The sequence below is a fragment of the Crinia signifera genome, chromosome 1 (assembly GCF_055691185.1).
Source record: "Crinia signifera chromosome 1, ASM5569118v1, whole genome shotgun sequence".
Classification (NCBI taxonomy): Eukaryota; Metazoa; Chordata; class Amphibia; order Anura; family Myobatrachidae; genus Crinia; species Crinia signifera.
The window spans coordinates 408,318,678-408,336,308 of NC_139217.1; the positions used below are offsets into that span (position 1 = coordinate 408,318,678).

The 17,631-nt window shown below is 42.4% G+C and overlaps 1 protein-coding gene across 1 annotated transcript in view; it reads left to right on the forward strand.

The window, feature by feature from the left end:
- Window positions 1-10,816, forward strand: part of LIX1 (limb and CNS expressed 1) — a 180,592-nt gene extending 169,776 nt beyond the window's left edge. The window contains exon 6 of the mRNA XM_083151743.1: window positions 1,926-10,816. Coding sequence (XP_083007869.1) covers window positions 1,926-2,210 — 285 coding nt within the window. The 3' untranslated portion in view covers window positions 2,211-10,816. The remainder of the gene's footprint in view (window positions 1-1,925) is intronic.
- The last annotated feature ends 6,815 nt before the right edge of the window (window positions 10,817-17,631 follow it).

The window sequence follows — 17,631 nt, forward strand, 5'->3', positions numbered from 1 at the left end:
GCACATTAAGACTCTCCTCTAGCCTCCAAACTATCAAGCCTTCCTTGAAAACTCACCTCTTCAGGCAAGCTTATCATATTCAGGAACCCCCACACAACCTCCAGTAGCATTCATGTCTAATTGCATCCCATCAGGACTGTCTTGTATGGATATGTGTGTATCCCAAAAATCTGGGCATGTGCAGCTGCTGACAATTAAAGTGCAGAATAAAAGGGTTTCCCAACTCTTCACCACAACAATAAATACACATACTGTATAATGCAGGGGTTCCCAATCTTTTTTGATTCAGGGCACCCTAGAGAATCAGAATTTTTTTCACAGCACCCCTAGGTCCAAAAAAAAATATTTAGATTGGGTTTATATGTGATTCTTAGCGGCAGTTATGTGGTAAAGGGCAGGATTTGTTTCTGTTTGTACACATTCTATCATTGGCAGCCACCAGCACTGGTTTTGCTCATAAATAATTAACCATTAATAATTTGAGTTGGTCCTGCACCACCAAGCCGCGGCACCCCTGCATGTGTCCTGAGGCACCCCAGGGAGCCACGGCACACAGTTTGGGAACCACTGGTATAATGCCCTCAGCTCAATCAGCGCTGTATAGATCTGACGTATTCTCAGTACTTTCAATAGAATGGATCAATCCTATTGAAAGTACTGAAAATACTTCAGATCTCTACAGGACTGTTTTGTAATCTGGTGGGACTGCCATGCTATGGAATCCTATCCTTATATATCCCTCCAATTATCTCTATAGAGCAGGGCCCTCCTAGTTCTATGTCGGTTTGTATCTACCCAGTTTGTTTAAACACTGTTGTTTCTAATTGTAAAGCACAACGGAATATGCTACACTATAAAAGAAACTGGAAATAAATAATAAAATGAATGGCATGCACTGGTTACCCATTCATTCTAGTAGCAGTAGGCTAGCAATGTCTATGTAGTAGTCCCTCTATATGCAGAAATAATGTAGCGAGACACATCTTGGATGTGTTAACATACATAGTTTGTGAGGTTGAAAAAAGACATTAGTCCATCTAGATCTTCTGCGGTGTAAATTACCCAGTTTAGGTTAAGCTCTATTTCTTATAGACCAGACCCTGATGACCGGAGGTGGCTGTCCAATCTGAGTCCACTATAGTACATTATAATTAATGATTATACCCCTGGACACAATTTTCTGTTAAAACTGCATCTAACACATTTCTAAATGTATCAATTGAATCTGCCATGACAACCTTCTCTGGCAGAGTATTCCATAACTTAACTGCCTTACAGTAAAGAAACCCTTCCTTTATTGGATTTTAAACTTCCTCTCCTCCCTTTGGGGGTGACTCCTCCCTTTGGGGGTGACTGCATATCCTCTGTACAATCCTTCTGGTAAACAGATCACCAGCTAATTTGCTGTAGGACTCTTTATGTAGTGGTATATGCAGGTTGAGCATCCCTTATCCAGATATCGGTTATCCAAATCATTCCGAAAAGCAAAGAATAAAAAAAAATATGTAAAGTTATGTGTGGACTGTAATAGAGGGAGTGTAATTGAGTAGGATAACTTGAAGTGCGCATGGTCACTTTATAATGGGCTCATTGGTAAAAACCAGGAAGGTTCTTCAAAGGTTTGTCTTGTTTCGACATTTTTAATAAATACAGTACTTAATAATATCTCTCTTCTAATTTATGGGTTATGTACAGCCCATGTGTTATCCTTATGAACATTAAACAAAATACAACTATACAAGCAGAAGGACAGCTTGTGCTTATTTCTTCATGTATTTACTATTGTTGTTAATTTGTTGTTGTTGTTGTTATTATTATTATTAACTAGAAGTCTCGTCTTGTGTCTTCTTTTTAACATCTGTAGGAGCATTGCTTTTATAAGACTACACACTTAACAGATTATCCAACTTTGTCTTTAAAAACAGGAGGTGATCGCCTACTACTCCCAGTACTCCTTAGATGAGCGAATGAGAAGCCACATGGCACTGGACTGGATTATGAAGGAAGAAGAGACACCTGGAATCATATCTCAGGAGCTGCAACTTGCCCTCCGAGAACTGGAGGAGTCCAGAAAAGCTGGGAGGGAACTGCGGTTCTACAAAGAAAAAAAGGAAATTCTGAGCTTAGCCCTGAGCCACATCTACAACGCCTGCATTACTTCACCTTCACATGCTGATCATCTGAACCTTACATTAAATGGTTATCACTAGCAGACCGGTTGCTTTCATGTCATGTTAGAAGAACAATGAATGGCAACATGGGCCATAAATTCTTGTGCACAAGACCACCCAGGTTAAACGGCAAGCAATCTTTTATAGGCATTTTTCCTGAGAGGTGTCCATTTCAAAGTGTTCGGCAAGATTGTCTCTTCATATATACTTTAGATTTAATACACATTTCTTGATAGATCAAATTGCAGTTGCATTTTTATTATAAAATGTAACTGCTGGCTAATGTGATGCATTCTTTATTTTATAGCATATTCCAAATGGAATCTAGAGGCTCTTGGGATTAAAGGGTTCTTCAGCTTTAAATTACTTTAATTTATTAATTTGTACATTCCATTTTGCAACTTTTTCTATATACACCGTTTTTTAATTTATTCTTATGTGTTATCCTTGTTGCCCCGGCATATGACAAATCTCTACTGTGTACACTGTATTAGATACAATTGTATCCTGATCAATTTTGGGTTATACCCCTTTCACATCACAAATGCCAGGCATTTGCAATGTTTAGCCCCCACAGCAACCCAGCTTAATAAACCAGATCTCTGACATCAGATGGGGTGGGGCAGAGAGGCGGTGTCATTGGGGGCAGGGGAGGATGCGGAACTTGGAGCTAATGCTGTGTCCAAGATCTGCTTTCTCCATAGTGTGAACAGGACCCTGGTTTGCTCGACCCAGGGTATCTGTTCACACTGTTCTGACCCTGGATTAACCCTTCTTTTAACCCGTTCGGAATTCCGGGTTGCTGGACCGGGAAAATTTTAAATGGTGCTTTCAAACCACACCTCTACCTGGGTTGATATGTCATCTACCCGACAATAACCCAGGTTGACAATGTGGTGTGAGAGGGTTTATGGGAACCAAAATAATCAAATCTTCCTGATGCTGTAAAACATGTCTGAAATCATAGATGGAAGCTAGGAAGAAAAAAGTAAAATACAGTATGTAGTCAATGTTGCATAATGGCATGGTACATGTCAAACAATCAAGGTAATGTAAATGTGGTTACACTGCCTTACCCATACAGAAAGTTAAACAATGTAAATAACATAAACGTAAGTAGTACTGGATTATAGCAGTTAACTAATAATGAATAAGAAATGTTTAATCTAGTTTCATATATCTCTTCACAAATAAAGTTGAATTTATATTTTTGAATCTGGCGTTATCTTTATAGGGAATATGTAAGCAGGAACTACAGTAGCTGTTACCAGTGTGTTGAAGTGACAGATGCACTTTATGTGTTAAGCAAATGAATGAACAACCAGTCCCATCATGGACAATATTTACACTTACAACGGTTACATTTACTATGCACATTTACATTTAACAATACTCCAAACTCACTCATACGTTTCGATGACTAGCTTACATATTGAAGGAGATGAAAACATATACTAAACTAGTAGGTACCAGTTACATGCTGTACAGAGGGCTATATCACAGTACCGCCACATCAGGTACCCAATTAGCATCACTGACCAGATGACATACTATAGATGTTGCTCTTTGTATAAATATTGTATACAGCCATGTATACTGTACATATATTGGTAGTACTTGTGTATTACAGTATGTTTTAATAAATGCTTCATGTAGAGACCCCCCCCCATAACACGGTTATTTTTGGTCCCTTCACAAGAAGAAGCTCATACATGTGCTGGGCTTTTTAACCTTATGAAGTCCTTTTTTTTATTTTTTTTATTGCAATTCAAACAGTCTGGTTTAAATGTTTAAATTAATTGTATTTTTATTTTAATTCAAAAATGGACGTTATAGACGCTGGGCCTGAAAGTGTTATCGCCAAATATGCATCCAAATGTGCCTGACTAGTGTGCGCTGTAGAATGGATTTGGATTGATGCTAAGGCAGTCATGTCCAAACTATGCCCCTCCAGCTGTTGTGAAACTACTGCAGCCCTCCAGTTTCACAACAGCTGGAGGGCCGTAGTTTGGACATGCCTGTGCTAAGGTGTCTGTAGACATGTGATATTTATATCCCCCCTCTCTCCTCCACTTTGTTAGTAGATAGGTATCTAGAAATGCTGGTGCATTGTACATGGCTGGCTTAGCAATGTGGATTCCTGAACAGGCATGTGCAGTAGCAGGACATGTTATGCTTTTCCCCATACCGATACCTCCCAACAGTCCAGAAAACCGTGGGAATGTCCCAGTTTTCGAGGACATTCCCGCGTCCCTCCCGCGGCCGTCAGTGTCCCGCAGCAAGGGGGGGGGCTGTTAGGAGTCCCCCCTGTCGGCTGGTGAGCAGCGGGGAATAAATGCTGTGCGCATGCGTACAGCGTCTATTCCCGCAGGCAGGGGGCTGGGGGCATGGCTAGAGGCTCACAGAGCCTCTGGGTCACGCCCCCATAGCGGCAAAATGGGGGCGTGGCCTCGTAGGCGAGCCGCGAGTGTAGGCCACGCCCCCGAAATTAGCCCCTCCCCCAATGCATATGGCTCCCAAGAGGTCAGCAATATACATTGGGAGCGGGGGTTGGCCACAGATTAAGGAGGCATGCCATTAATCAAAGGGGTATGGATTAGCTACATGCCCTGTATACAGACCACAGACGAAAGAGAGGAAGAGCGGGAGGCCGATGAGGTATCTGCAAGGTTGCACTGCTCAGCCAGTCCTGCTCTCATTTGCCAGAACTGTCAGATGGCCAGTCCGCCCTTGCTGTGAGAACAACTTTTTCTACCATCCTACATAACATGTATCCCTGTAGAGCGGTACAGTATTTAGGACTTCAGATACTATACTTTGAAAGCCAGAGCCCCTGCACATGTGCAGTTCAAAATAGGAGACTAATCTAGTTTTGGGGCTCTGTTGATTTAAATTATAAGGATTGAATTTCATATGGAAATGAGTATCAATGGCAGATTTGCGTTGGCCTTAGTTAAGTACATGCAGTATGTGTGCCTACATCTCTGTCATTTCTGTAGGTGTTCTTGCACTTAGCATAACGCACTTATTCTTTAAAAAGTTAACTTTTTAAGCTTTATTTTTTTAGTTGTAGAATATGCTTCTTAAACACCTGTAGTTCTTAACTGAACTTTTCCTTTGCCAGGAATTTATTACAGGAACTCTACTTTCCTTTTTACTTGTGCCATTAAAGCCAACATACATAAACACATCTTGAAAAGATAAAGAAAAGCTGCCTGCTCGCTGGGCTTCCTTTATACCTACAAAGCAGAAATATGGATTTTCAAAGTTTGATACTATTGGGCCTGATTCAGACCTAATTGCTGCTCTGCGAAATTGAAGAGTCCTGCGATGAAATAGCTGCCACCCCAGCAGAGTGTTCCTCCCTGTGCAAGGCTGCGAATGTCTTGCGCCAAATAGCTGCAAATCCATTTGCAACTCACTCCCCACCTCTAGCACCTGAAGGCTAGAAAAGGAACCTTTGTAGCAGGGGCACCTGGAGGCTAGAGAAGGAACCATTGCAGCAAATGCATCTGGAGGATATAAAAGGAAACATTGCAGCAAGGGCACCTGGAGGTTAGAGAAGGAACCATTGCAGCAGAGGCGCCTGGAGGTTAGCAAAATAACCATTGCAGCAGGGGCACCTGAAAGATAGAGAAAGAACCATTGCAGCAGGAGCACCTGGAGGCTAGAGAAGGAGCCATTGCAGCAGGGGCACCTGGAGGTTAGAGAAGGAACCATTGCAGAAGGGGCATCTGGAGGTTAGAGAAGCAACCATTGCAGCAGTAGCACTTGGAGGCTAGAGAAGGAACCATTGCAGCAGGGGTGCCTGGAGGTTAGAGAAGGAACCATTGCAGCATTGGCATCTGGAGGATATAAAAGGAAACATAGCAGCAGGGGCACCGGGAGGTTATAGAAGAAACCATTGCAGCAGAGGCGCCTGGAGGTTAGAGAAGGAACCATTGCAGCAGGGTCACTTGGAGGTTATAGAATGAACAATCGCAGCATAGGCACCTGGAGGTCAGAGAAGGAATCATTGCAGCATTGGCATCTGGAGGATATAAAAGGAAACATGGCAGCAAGGGCATCTGGAGGTTAGGGAAGGCATCATTGCAGCAGGGCCACTTGAAGGTTACAGAAGGAACTATTGCAGCAGAGGCACCTGTGGGTTAGAGAAGGAACCATTGCAGCATGGGCACCTAGTAGGTAGAGAAAGAACCATTGTAGCAGGGGCACCTGGAGGTTAGTGAAGGAACCATTGCAGCAAGGGCACGGGGAGGTTAGAGAAGAAACCATTGCAGCAGAGGCCACTGGTGGCTAGAGAAGAAATCATTGCAGCAGGGCCACTTGGAGGTTACAGAAGGAACCATTGCAGCAGGGGCATTGGAGGTTAGAGAAGAAACCATTGCATCAGAGGCACCTGGAGGTTAGAGAAAGAACCATTGCAGCAGGGGCACTTGGAGGTCACAGAAGGAACCATTGCAGCAAGGGCACCTGGAGGTTAGAGAAGAAACCATTGCAGCAAGGGCACCTGGTGGCTAGAGAAGAAACTATTGCATCATTGGCATCTGGAGGTTATAAAAGGAAACATTGAGGTTAGAATAGAGGGAACTACTTCAAAATTCACTTTACAATATTCTTTGAACATCTCCAGGTCAGACATTTCCTCAAATCCCTCCAAATCTCTAATTAACAAAACCTGAAAGGAAGCCAAAAAGGCTTTGTTTGTTTACATGTTTTAATTTCCAAAACTACAAGAAGACCCTTGTCCTAACTTGCTTTGTTATCACACACTTGAGCCAAAAACATGATCTCCAAAATTTATATTCTACTCCTCATGGATGAGCAATCCATTTAACTGTAACATGAGAATGATAAGGAAGTGGGTCAGAGTAAGCCATTTAGGGTTGCCACCTCTCCCGGAAATCCAGGAATCTCCCGTTTTGGGTGGCAACCCTCAAGGAGGCTTTTCCAGTTTCCTGGATTCCGGGATTCTCCCGGAATCCGGGTATCTGAAAAAGTCTCCAGCCCTATATCCTCTCCCCAGAGCACCCGGTCCCATCCCCCGTCCGTCCGCCGCTGCGGCTGCCTCCGCAGCCTCACGCTCGCAAGATGATGATGTCATCATCTTGCGAGTCTTTGTACTGCAGGCCCGCCGCTGCCGCTCTCCCTCCGACTCGTGTCCGTTTTCCGCGCTGTGCTGACCCCGGTCACGCTACAAACACAAACATCATCCGGACCGCCGGCAGCCTCCTCTCTGCTGCTCAGCATAACGTTGGTCCTCCTGCCACGGCCAGCGCAGCCCTGCCCAGCCAGCCAGCCATTATTAGGTAAAGTTAAGCAGCGTATATATATATGTGTGTGTATATGTGTGTATATATTATATGTGTGTATATATATATAGATATTAAATGTGTGTGTATATATATGAGGTCCGATGTACTGTATATACACTATTATGTCACGATTTTTATTATACTTTGTCACACATCACGATATCCAGCACACTAGGGTCCCCCAGGACTAATACGCCCACTTTTTAAATAGACCCCACCCATTTTATTAGGCCACGCGCACTTCCTCGGGAGCCTCCGGCGCACGCATTAGTTTATGAGATCGAAATCTCCAGGGATCGGTGACAAGTGAGGTGGCAACCCTAAAGCCATTGCAGAAATAGTAAGTGATGAACATTTAAAAAAAACATTAATCTCCATGCACTTAAAAATAACTCTTAATGTTAAAGAGGTAGTGGTGGAAATCCTGCATTTCTCTGCATATGGTATACATGCCGCAAAATCCCCAAACCTTCTGAATTTACCGGTTGGGGAATTATTCAAACCTATGCAGCCAAAGGCCTGATTACCAGCCCATTGTAAGTGCCTTCATCTACTGCACTGTACTGTACAATATGGCACCTAGTGGCTATGGAGATGATTACTACTCACTGATTAGATAATAATAATAAGAAGAAGAAGAAGTAACCTCAGGACAGTAGTCTTTAGTGGTGCCAAAGTGATGCCCTGTCATGGTTCATTATGGTTTTTTTTTTTATTATTCTGCAACAAAATGTGCCCACTATCTTGGGCTACCAGTGACCAATCTATAGGAACATCTTCAGTTTAACAATACATTATATGACTCAAACACTGTACTTACAGTATCTACAGACAGTGGCGTAACTATTAATTCTGCGTCCCCCTAGGGTAAACAACACCCCCGCCGCCGGGTATGTTCACTGCCGAAGCACTGCTGGAAATTAGTTGTTCCTAATTTATCCAAAATGTATTGTCATTGCTGAGGAACTGACAGTATACTCTATTTAGTACAGTTTAAATATATTAACATTTACAGAATATACAGTCTAAGGGCCCATACACACGGGGAGATTTAAGGGCTATTTCTAAAGGTGCCCACACACTCGATTTTTACAGCGAATCTCGATCGGATGCGCGATCCCATGGAAGATCAGAAAGATCAGAAGATTTAGCAAAAGATCCATAGGAATGCACATCGGATCTTAAGATAAATCTTTGGTAAATATGTGCGCTTGCCTGAAACCTTTTGTCCTGTCTAATTTATGCACACATCTTAAGATCACAGATCTTTCTAGTGTGTGGCCATCTAGATTACTAGATTAATTACAAATTAAGCATACATCGCCCGTGTGTTTGCCCCCTGTAACGGTGATGCGTAGTCTTGCATGTTGCTATTGCCGGAGTAGATCTTGACTGCATGAAGTCAAAATCAAGTAATCGCCAGTGTTCTCTCTCCAATGAACACTGGCCCGCACAGATCGCTCAGCACACATTGCTGGTGCAGCGATGTGTGCTGAGCAATCTGTGCTTAAGCACGCCACTCAGCTCCCTGCATCCATCGCCCCAAGTTTATGGGGCTTTAGTCTTATTGTAGACTGTAAATATTTATGAATTCACCAAGTGTATAAAGCTATCACTGGTTGTGCTTATATATAGCCATAAATAATTTGAATTGGTCCTGGACCACCAACCAAGGCACCCGTGTAATAGTCTTGTAGCACCCCAGAGTGCTTCGGCACCCAGTTGGTATAAAGATTACTGTTCAGCAGTATGAGTCCTCCAAACCTGTTTTCAATTAACAACAGTTACATTAAAATAACACCAGGGATATGCCATTATGCTATCACATTTCCAGAACTGCGTTTTCACGCCTTAAACACATTTTAGGATGAGTATTTTCTTGTATAGTGCTAGTTCTTCAAAGGCTGATAGTGTATGTATGCAGTGTCTGCCCAGCATTACAAAATCTGATATGGTTTCATTTGTGAAACAATATTATGTAATTTAACATGCAAATACTACACATCAGAGTCAGTCGTAGTAATGTTTGGTATCATACCCCAGTATGTCTTGTCTTATGTTTTGTAAAGCAGTGTGCACACTGTATGCCAGCATATAAACATATACTGTATATACCAGTGGTTCCCAAACTTTTTTGAATCACGGCACCCTAGAGCATCAAAATATTTTCAAGGCACCCCTAGGCCAAATGCTTCCTATACCCCTTTCACATCGCACTTTTAAAACGGTATATTGCCGTTTTTTTTTCCATTTTAAAACGTTTAAGGCTGCAATGTGAAAGTGCCAAAGTTGATTTACCGGTTAAAGTTAACCGGTATTTCAACACGGTTAAAAAGCAGAGTCCCACACGTTTTAAAGCCGTTTTTTTGGCAGTTTGAACAGCTCTATTTCAATGGCTTGAAACGTGTCCCTTGGGGGTTAAACGGGTTGAATGTTTGAATGGTATTAAATGATTTTTGAAACGGTTTTCACCTGCAATGTGAAAGGTCTCAAGGCTCAGACCCGTTTTAAAGTCCCATTTAAGAATACCGTGTCATTACCCATTTATGCAATGTGAAAGCAGTATAATTGAGAATTCAGAAAAAAAATATTAAATTAAATGCATTGTGTTTATATGTCAGTTATCTTGTGAGGGACAGGATTTGCTTCTGTTTGTCCACATATATTATGATTGGCAGCCACAAGCACTGGTTTTGCCTGGTACATTGACCATAAATAATATGAATTGATCCTGGTCCACCAACCCAAGGCACCCCATCAAGTGTCCTGAGGCACCCCAGGGTGACTAGGCACACAGTTTGGGAACCACTGGTATATACATTTTGTAAAATAATTAGCAAATCTTTTCCTATTCATATAAAACAGTCATTTCAAAACTCTTTTTGAAGATTTTTTTCAAAATGTTTTGCTGATATGGGATATTCAATAAGAACTGTAAAAAAAAATTATATATTTTTTTCATGCAAAAGCACACAGGTTTAGTGAAACATCTGTGTTTTTGCCACTGCAGCCCCTAATGCCAGTTCTTATAGGGGATTTTGCTCTGCCTGCTTGAGGCAGGTTGAAGAAAATCCCAGATAAACTGTGACTTGTACTGAGTTATCTGAGCTAATAGGATACCCGTCTTAAAGTGTGTTTAAACATGTTTATGTTAGTGTCATAGCACTTTGGGTTATTGCCCTTTAAATATTGTTAATGTGAATCACATTTTGAATGGGTGGGGATGGAAGAACCTTTAGCTAATAGAATAGAATAGAATCAACTTTATTGGCCATGTGTGCTTGCGCACACTAGAAATTTTTTGTGGGTTACAGTGCAGCATCAAGCAGGGATGAAATGGGGGGTGGGGGGTGGGGTGGGGGGGGACGACACATTACATGCATTCCATTGAAACATTTTACACATTCCATTGAGACATTAAACGCATTACATTGAGGGCATTAAGACATCACTTGCGGGGATCACATGCCTGCCAAGCTGCACAGCGCCTAGGCAGCCATCAGCGGCGCCACTGGTCGTTGCAGCAGCCAGGTAGGTATCAATATAAGCAGGACAGTACATTTATCACATAAGGGACATGAACCCGGCGAGCTGTACAGCGCCTAGGCAGCCATCGGCGGCGCCACTGGTCGATGCGGCAGCCAGGTAGGTAGCAATATAAGCAGGGACAGTACATTTATCACACCGGGAACATATACCCGCCGAGCTGCACAGCGCCTAGGTAGCCATCAGCGGCACCACTGGTCATTGTAGCAGCCAGGTAGGTAGCAATATAAGCAGGGACAGTACAGTTATCACACAGGGAACACATACCCTCCAAGCTGCACAGCGCCTAGGCAGCCATCAGCGGCGCCACTGGTCGTTGCAGCAGCCAGGTAGGTAGCAATATAAGCAGGGACAGTACAGTTAAGCAGGGACAGTACAGTTAACACATGATACATTTGCACAGTTCCTAGGCAGCCATTTGCGGCGCCATCTTGAATCTTCCTGTGGGAGAGCCGTGGGTGGTGGTGGGGGGAGGGGGCAAAGTCAGTGAGGCCGGGGGAGAGTCAGTGGAAGTGGAGATGGGGGGAGAGGGTGCGGAGCTGCCACAGAGTTTACCTGGGGCTGGTGCGGCCTGTTGGGGGGGGGGGGGATCCTACCGGCCACTGGATGAATTGCCAGGGGTCCCCCTGGCTGATCTGCCTCCTGTCCTAGCTGGCGGGGGGGGGGGGATGGGTCCCTTCTCACCGGGTCTGATGGTCTTCTTTTGCCCGGCACTGCGTCCATAGGGCAGTGGAGGTGGTCCTAGGGTGTCCCCCCCGGCCGGTGGTGTTGCCGGGGGCATCAGCTCACTACACAGCCACGGTGCACCGGCTGCGTCACTACTAAGGTAGTGTTTACTTTATGTTTATATTGTTAAAGATGCACGCTTCCCATGTACATGCAGCTCAATCCTGACTATATCCTAAACTACAGCATAATCCTGGATGTGGCCACTGAACAATAATATTGAAGATATCGTTTGTGAAATCATTCAGTATTCGCTAAATATAAGATATATCGTTTTTCAGGGAGTTTCAGGAAAATCATGAATGACATTGTATTGTTTGCTGTGTTGTCTAATGCAGTGGTTCTTAAACTGTGTGCCATGGCACCCTGGGGTGCCGTGGAGCACTTGCAGCACTTGCACTGCCCTGGGTCAGTGGTTCAGGACCAATTCAAAATATTTATGGTCAATGTAATAGGTAAAACCGGTGTTTGTGGCTGCCAATCATAAAATATATGAACATACAGGAATGCTGTCCCTCACCACATAACTGATTCTAAGGTAGACATATAAACACAATTTATTAAATTTTACTGTATACTTTTTTTAAAGTATATTTTAGCTTAGGGTGCCATGAAATTTTTTTTTTACAAAAAAAAGTTTGGGAACCACTAGTGTAATTTGTACCTATCTGGCAGACCTAGTTAGCACCTCTGGAGACCCGTACAGAAACTGAAGCGTGCAGATACTAAACTATTTTAAAGCTTATAAGCGTGTCTCAGTGAACAGGGGAATGATATAGGGGAAAATGCTAAATTCTTTAATTGTATTTGTAAGGACTGATGTATTATTGTTGATATATTATTTAAGTAAGGTTCACAATAGCCAACATTAGGCTCAAAGGGCCTGCAGAGAAGTACGTTGGTTGTACATTACTCAAAACAAGCATATATTCCCCCATATTCTAAATGGCATACGGTCATTGGGTCACCAGCAAGTTGTTAGACAGTCAGTAGATCGACATGCATTTAGGTCAACATGTGTCTATGTCTACATGCATTAAGGTTGACATGAGTCTAGGTCGACATGGGTTAGGTTGGCAGGGTAATTAGGTCGACATGGGTTACTGTAGCTCGACAGTCAAAAGGTCGACATGGGGTTTTTCACTGTTTTTGGAGCCAACATGCAGACAGGCGGTATTTCATGCCCTACCATCCACTAAGTCGTGGTGGGAATAATAAAATAGTGTGCCGAGCGTAGCGAGGCACCGTGCCCGAAGCATGGAGAGCGCAGTGAGCCATGCAAGGTAAAAAAAACAGTGAAAAAACCCACTTTAACCTTTTGACTGTCGACCTAGCCCATGTAGACTTAATGACCCTTTCGACCTTATGACCCTGTCGACCTAACCCATGTCGATCTAGACTCATGTTGACCTTCCTGCATGTCGACCTAGACACATGTTGACCTAAATGCATGTCGACCTAATGGTGTCAACCTAATGACTGTCTAACAACTTGCTGGTGACCAACTGATCCACACCCTTCTAAACTGTATCCATCTGTAGATATGACCACATCTGTGTCTTTAGTATATGCACCTGGTTTTCTACTAGTTATCATCATCATCATCATTATCACCGAAGTGTGCTTCCACCTATTGTATATTAGCTTCAAAAGATACACCACTAAAACAGTATACATTTATTTTAACCCTTTCAGGTCCAATGTCTAGTCAGTCTCAACATCCCTACGCTAGTAGCAGATCCAATGGTGAGTCACTTTAAAATAAGAGCATTAACATCGTTCAACATTCAATATAGAATGTTTTTGAATAAAAAAAATGGCAATTCATTTAAACATTTAAACCAGACTGTTTGAATTGCAAAAAAAAAAATATGTGGTCTGCAAAGGGTTAATGTCATTAGTGTAAACACCCCCAATGACCTAATCTGACTGTACATGAGAACTCTCCGTCACCACTAATCTTTGGTCATAAGTATAGATGTGAAACGCATACAGCTCTGCATCCCCAATATTTCAGCACGTGTACATTGTGGGGTTTTGCTAAATACTTTCTGCAAACGATATTATGTAGTATGTTATAAAAGGTATCCTAGACTTCAAAACTTCATCAAAAATCCCAAACAATTTAAGTTTGGTTTTCTATGTTTTTAGGTATTTTGAGCAGTAATACTGTATAATGTATTGTCACAGTCACAAAAACCAATGTGGATAGCTTTTGTTTGCTTACACGCCCTAATGTCAGTTCTGGTACCTAAAGGTTAAGATGATGCATTATAGTAGAACTTATTGATTAGAAAATAATTTAGAAAACTGAAATAATGTTTTTTATTTTGTACTGTTGCTTTTTGAAATAATAATAGGATGTAATGTTTTGTTACTTTGTTATGAATTTGTATTTTTTGCCAGGACAAGTTCATTGTTGTCTAAATAAAGTTGTACATTTTTCAAAACTTCTCATATTATTTTGACCATTGCTTATTAAAAAAATAAAATCCAACTGAAATACACTGCCACTGCTAGGCAGTTCCTGCCGGTGGCAGATGTTACCATACACCAGCCTCTAGGTAAGATCTGCCACTGCATGGTACGTTCTCTCTCTGCCCTTTATAACTTTCAGTGATGTGATAAATCTCCCTCCAGCGATGTATCTACTGTTAATATGCTGTATTCTCTTGAATGTTTTAGATTATTGATATTTGGTAACATAAAACTTTCCTCTCATATCACAGACTATGGACGAGTTTCAACTATTTGCGGTACTTAGCTGCGGGTAATTAGCCCTGAATGCTAAATAAATGTTCATCATGAGTTATTGGGTCCCGTGGACCTGTTAATGCAGGAATCCATAAAAATTCATGTATTCTATGCGATAACGCCAAATATTCTCTGTTAACGTGCCCTTACGGGAGAAGTCGGAAGGCTAATTGTCATACTCTCCCAATAAACACTATTAGTGTCTCCCTAGCTTCATCATTAGTTTTGCTAAACTTGTTTAATTACAGTTCTTGCTGTTAGTGACATATGTAGGGAAGGAGGGAGAGGACAACTTTGTCCATTCTCTCTACCTGCTGCCTCATATCCTGACCCTCCCTGCCATGCTCACTTCTTGCCTCGGGTCTCCTTACCTGCACCTCATGTTACCTATCTGTCTCCCCCTCCCTCTAGATTGTAAGCTCCTTAGAGCAGGGCCCTCTTCCCTCCTGTTCTCACAGCACTCCTTGCATTTCAACTACAGCTCTCTTACTCACCTACAATCTATACCTGCATCTCTTCTCACTCACTTCCCTATATATCAGCTGTATTGAGTACTAAGATTTGTGCTGTTAATTGTTAATTATGCTCTGTTTTTGTTCTTCTGTCGCTGTTATGTCTAGTTCTGTATACCTTGTACTGTTCTAATGTGTATATGTACGACGCTGAGTACCACTTATGGCGCCTTATAAATAAAAATAAAATAATAATAAATAAGATCAGCATGTTCTGTCCTGTGTGAGCTTGCTGTTTAGGTCTTTACTGTTTGATCATGGTTGCTCTCTGCTTCTTCAACTGTGTTAGGAAAATGTCTGTGTCATTTTATTCTTATGCACTATTAAAGCTTTTCATAGAATATCTTGGAAAATCATGTTCCAACATTAAAGCCTTTCAGAACCATAACATTCCTTGTTGAAGTCACTGCTTGATTATCCCACTACTGCTGAAATGGTCAATGGTGCTCCATCTAACCCAACTCCAATATCTGATCGTCCTCTGTCACCTCTAGAATTTTTCCCAGATAAACTGCTAAAGAGTAAATTTTTGTTGCAGGGGAGTATAACTGGGATCAAAGTTATGCCCCTTTCAGACCGCACTTAAAACCCGGTATTTTGACGATTTTTAAGCGTTTTAAAACGGTAATCTGTGTGGTCTGAAAGGTGCGGGACCACTTTACCCTTTTACAAAAGCCGTTTTTGTAAAACAGTTAAAATGGAGGGTCCTACCCGTTTCAGACCCGGTATTTTGGCTTCAAAATCGGGTCTGAAACGGTATTTAGGACCCAGCCAATGAGCTGGGTCCTAAATTCAGTGCAGTGAATATTTAATGAGTGCTCATTAAATATTCATAGCACTAGAGCCCCCCCCCCCCGCTGCCCCCCCCCCCCCCCGCTGCCCCCCCCCCCCCGCGCGGGTTAACCTCCCACGACTCCCCCCCCCCCCCGCAATGTGTTAAGAAACCCCACTGTGCAGCCGGTACCTCCGTAATTGCAGATCCCGGCAGTATGGACGGCTGCGCTTAGAAAAAAAAAAGTGACTTTCCAAAAATGGCTGCCCCATAGGAAAACCTGTTTGAAAAAGAACTGTCTTTCGTATGGGGGCAGCCATTTTCCGAAAGTCAATTTTCTTATAAGCAGCCTCCTGCTGGCAGACCCATTTTTGGAAACGTTTTCAAATTCAGGGTCAAAGCCAGTTATGCGGTCTGAAAGCAGCATAAATGTTTTAAAATGTAAAAATCTGTTTTTTAGTTGGTATCAATCAACTTGCTTTACATCCAATTAAATTATAAACACTACAACCCTCTCTATGCTAATGAAACCAAGGACCATGGGAGGAAGAGTCTTCCCTCTCTATGCTTATGAAACCAAGGACCATGGGAAGAAGAGGCTTCCCTCTCTATGCTTATGAAACCAAGGACCATGGGAGGAAGAGGCTTCCTTCTCTATGCTTATGAAACCAATGACCATGTGATGAAGAGGCTTCACTCTCTATGCTTATGAAACCAATGACCATATGATGAAGAGGCTTCCCTCTCTATGCTTATGAAACCAAGGACCATGGGAGGAAGAGGCTTCCCATATGTAAATTGTCTTCATACCTAAGTCAAGTTGCTTTAAACTTAGAAGGGAACAGCCAAACGGTGTTACAAATGTGAGGTTTGGAAGACCGTTTCATGTCACCATGGCAAGACTGAACACAGCAACAATACACAATGTAGTTATACTGCATCATTAAGAACTCTCCCAGAAGAAGAAGCGGGCAACACTCAGGAACACAGTGGTTAGCCAAGGAAACTTATCAGATGAGACACCTCATGCCTACTTCCTTTTGAAATCTGAATATGTCCAGTCAGTGCCATCAGCTCATAACTGGCAGAAACAAGTAAGACACAGGTACGCCAATCTACTGTTCGGAGAATTCTGTCCAGAAATGGTTTTCATGGAAGTATTGTACCCAAAAAGCAATATGCTTGTCAGGAAAATATGGTCAAGCAACTCAATTATACACAAAAACATAGGGACTGGGATGCAGAAAAGTAGGAGCAGGTGCTCTGGACTGATGAGTAAAAATTGTAAATATTTGGCTGTAACAGAAATCAGTTTGTTCACCGAAGGGCTGGAAATTATTACAATAATGAGTATCTGCAGGCATCAGTTAAGAATGGTGATGGATTTCTTGCAAGTTTGAGATTTTTGAAAATGGCGTTTGGGATTTGGTCAGGATTAATGGTGTCCGCAATGCTGACAAATACAGGAAAGGACTTGTCCAACATGCAATACCATCAGGGAAGCATCTGGTTTGCTCCATGTTTGTTCTGCAGTAGGACAATGACCACCAAACATACAGCTAATGTCATTAAGAACTATCTTCAATGTAAATAAGTAAAAGGAGTCCTGGAAGTGATGATTTGGTTCCCACAGAGCCCTGTTCTCAACCTCATTGAGTCTGTCTGGCATGACATGAAGAGAAAAAATGACGTGAGCAAGCCTATATCCACAGAAGAATTGTGGTTAGTTCTCCAAGAGGTTTGGCACAACCTCCTTCCGAGTTCCCTCAGAAACCGTGGGTACTGTAAGTGTACCTGGAAGAATTAATGCTGTTTTGATGGCAAAGGGTGGTCAC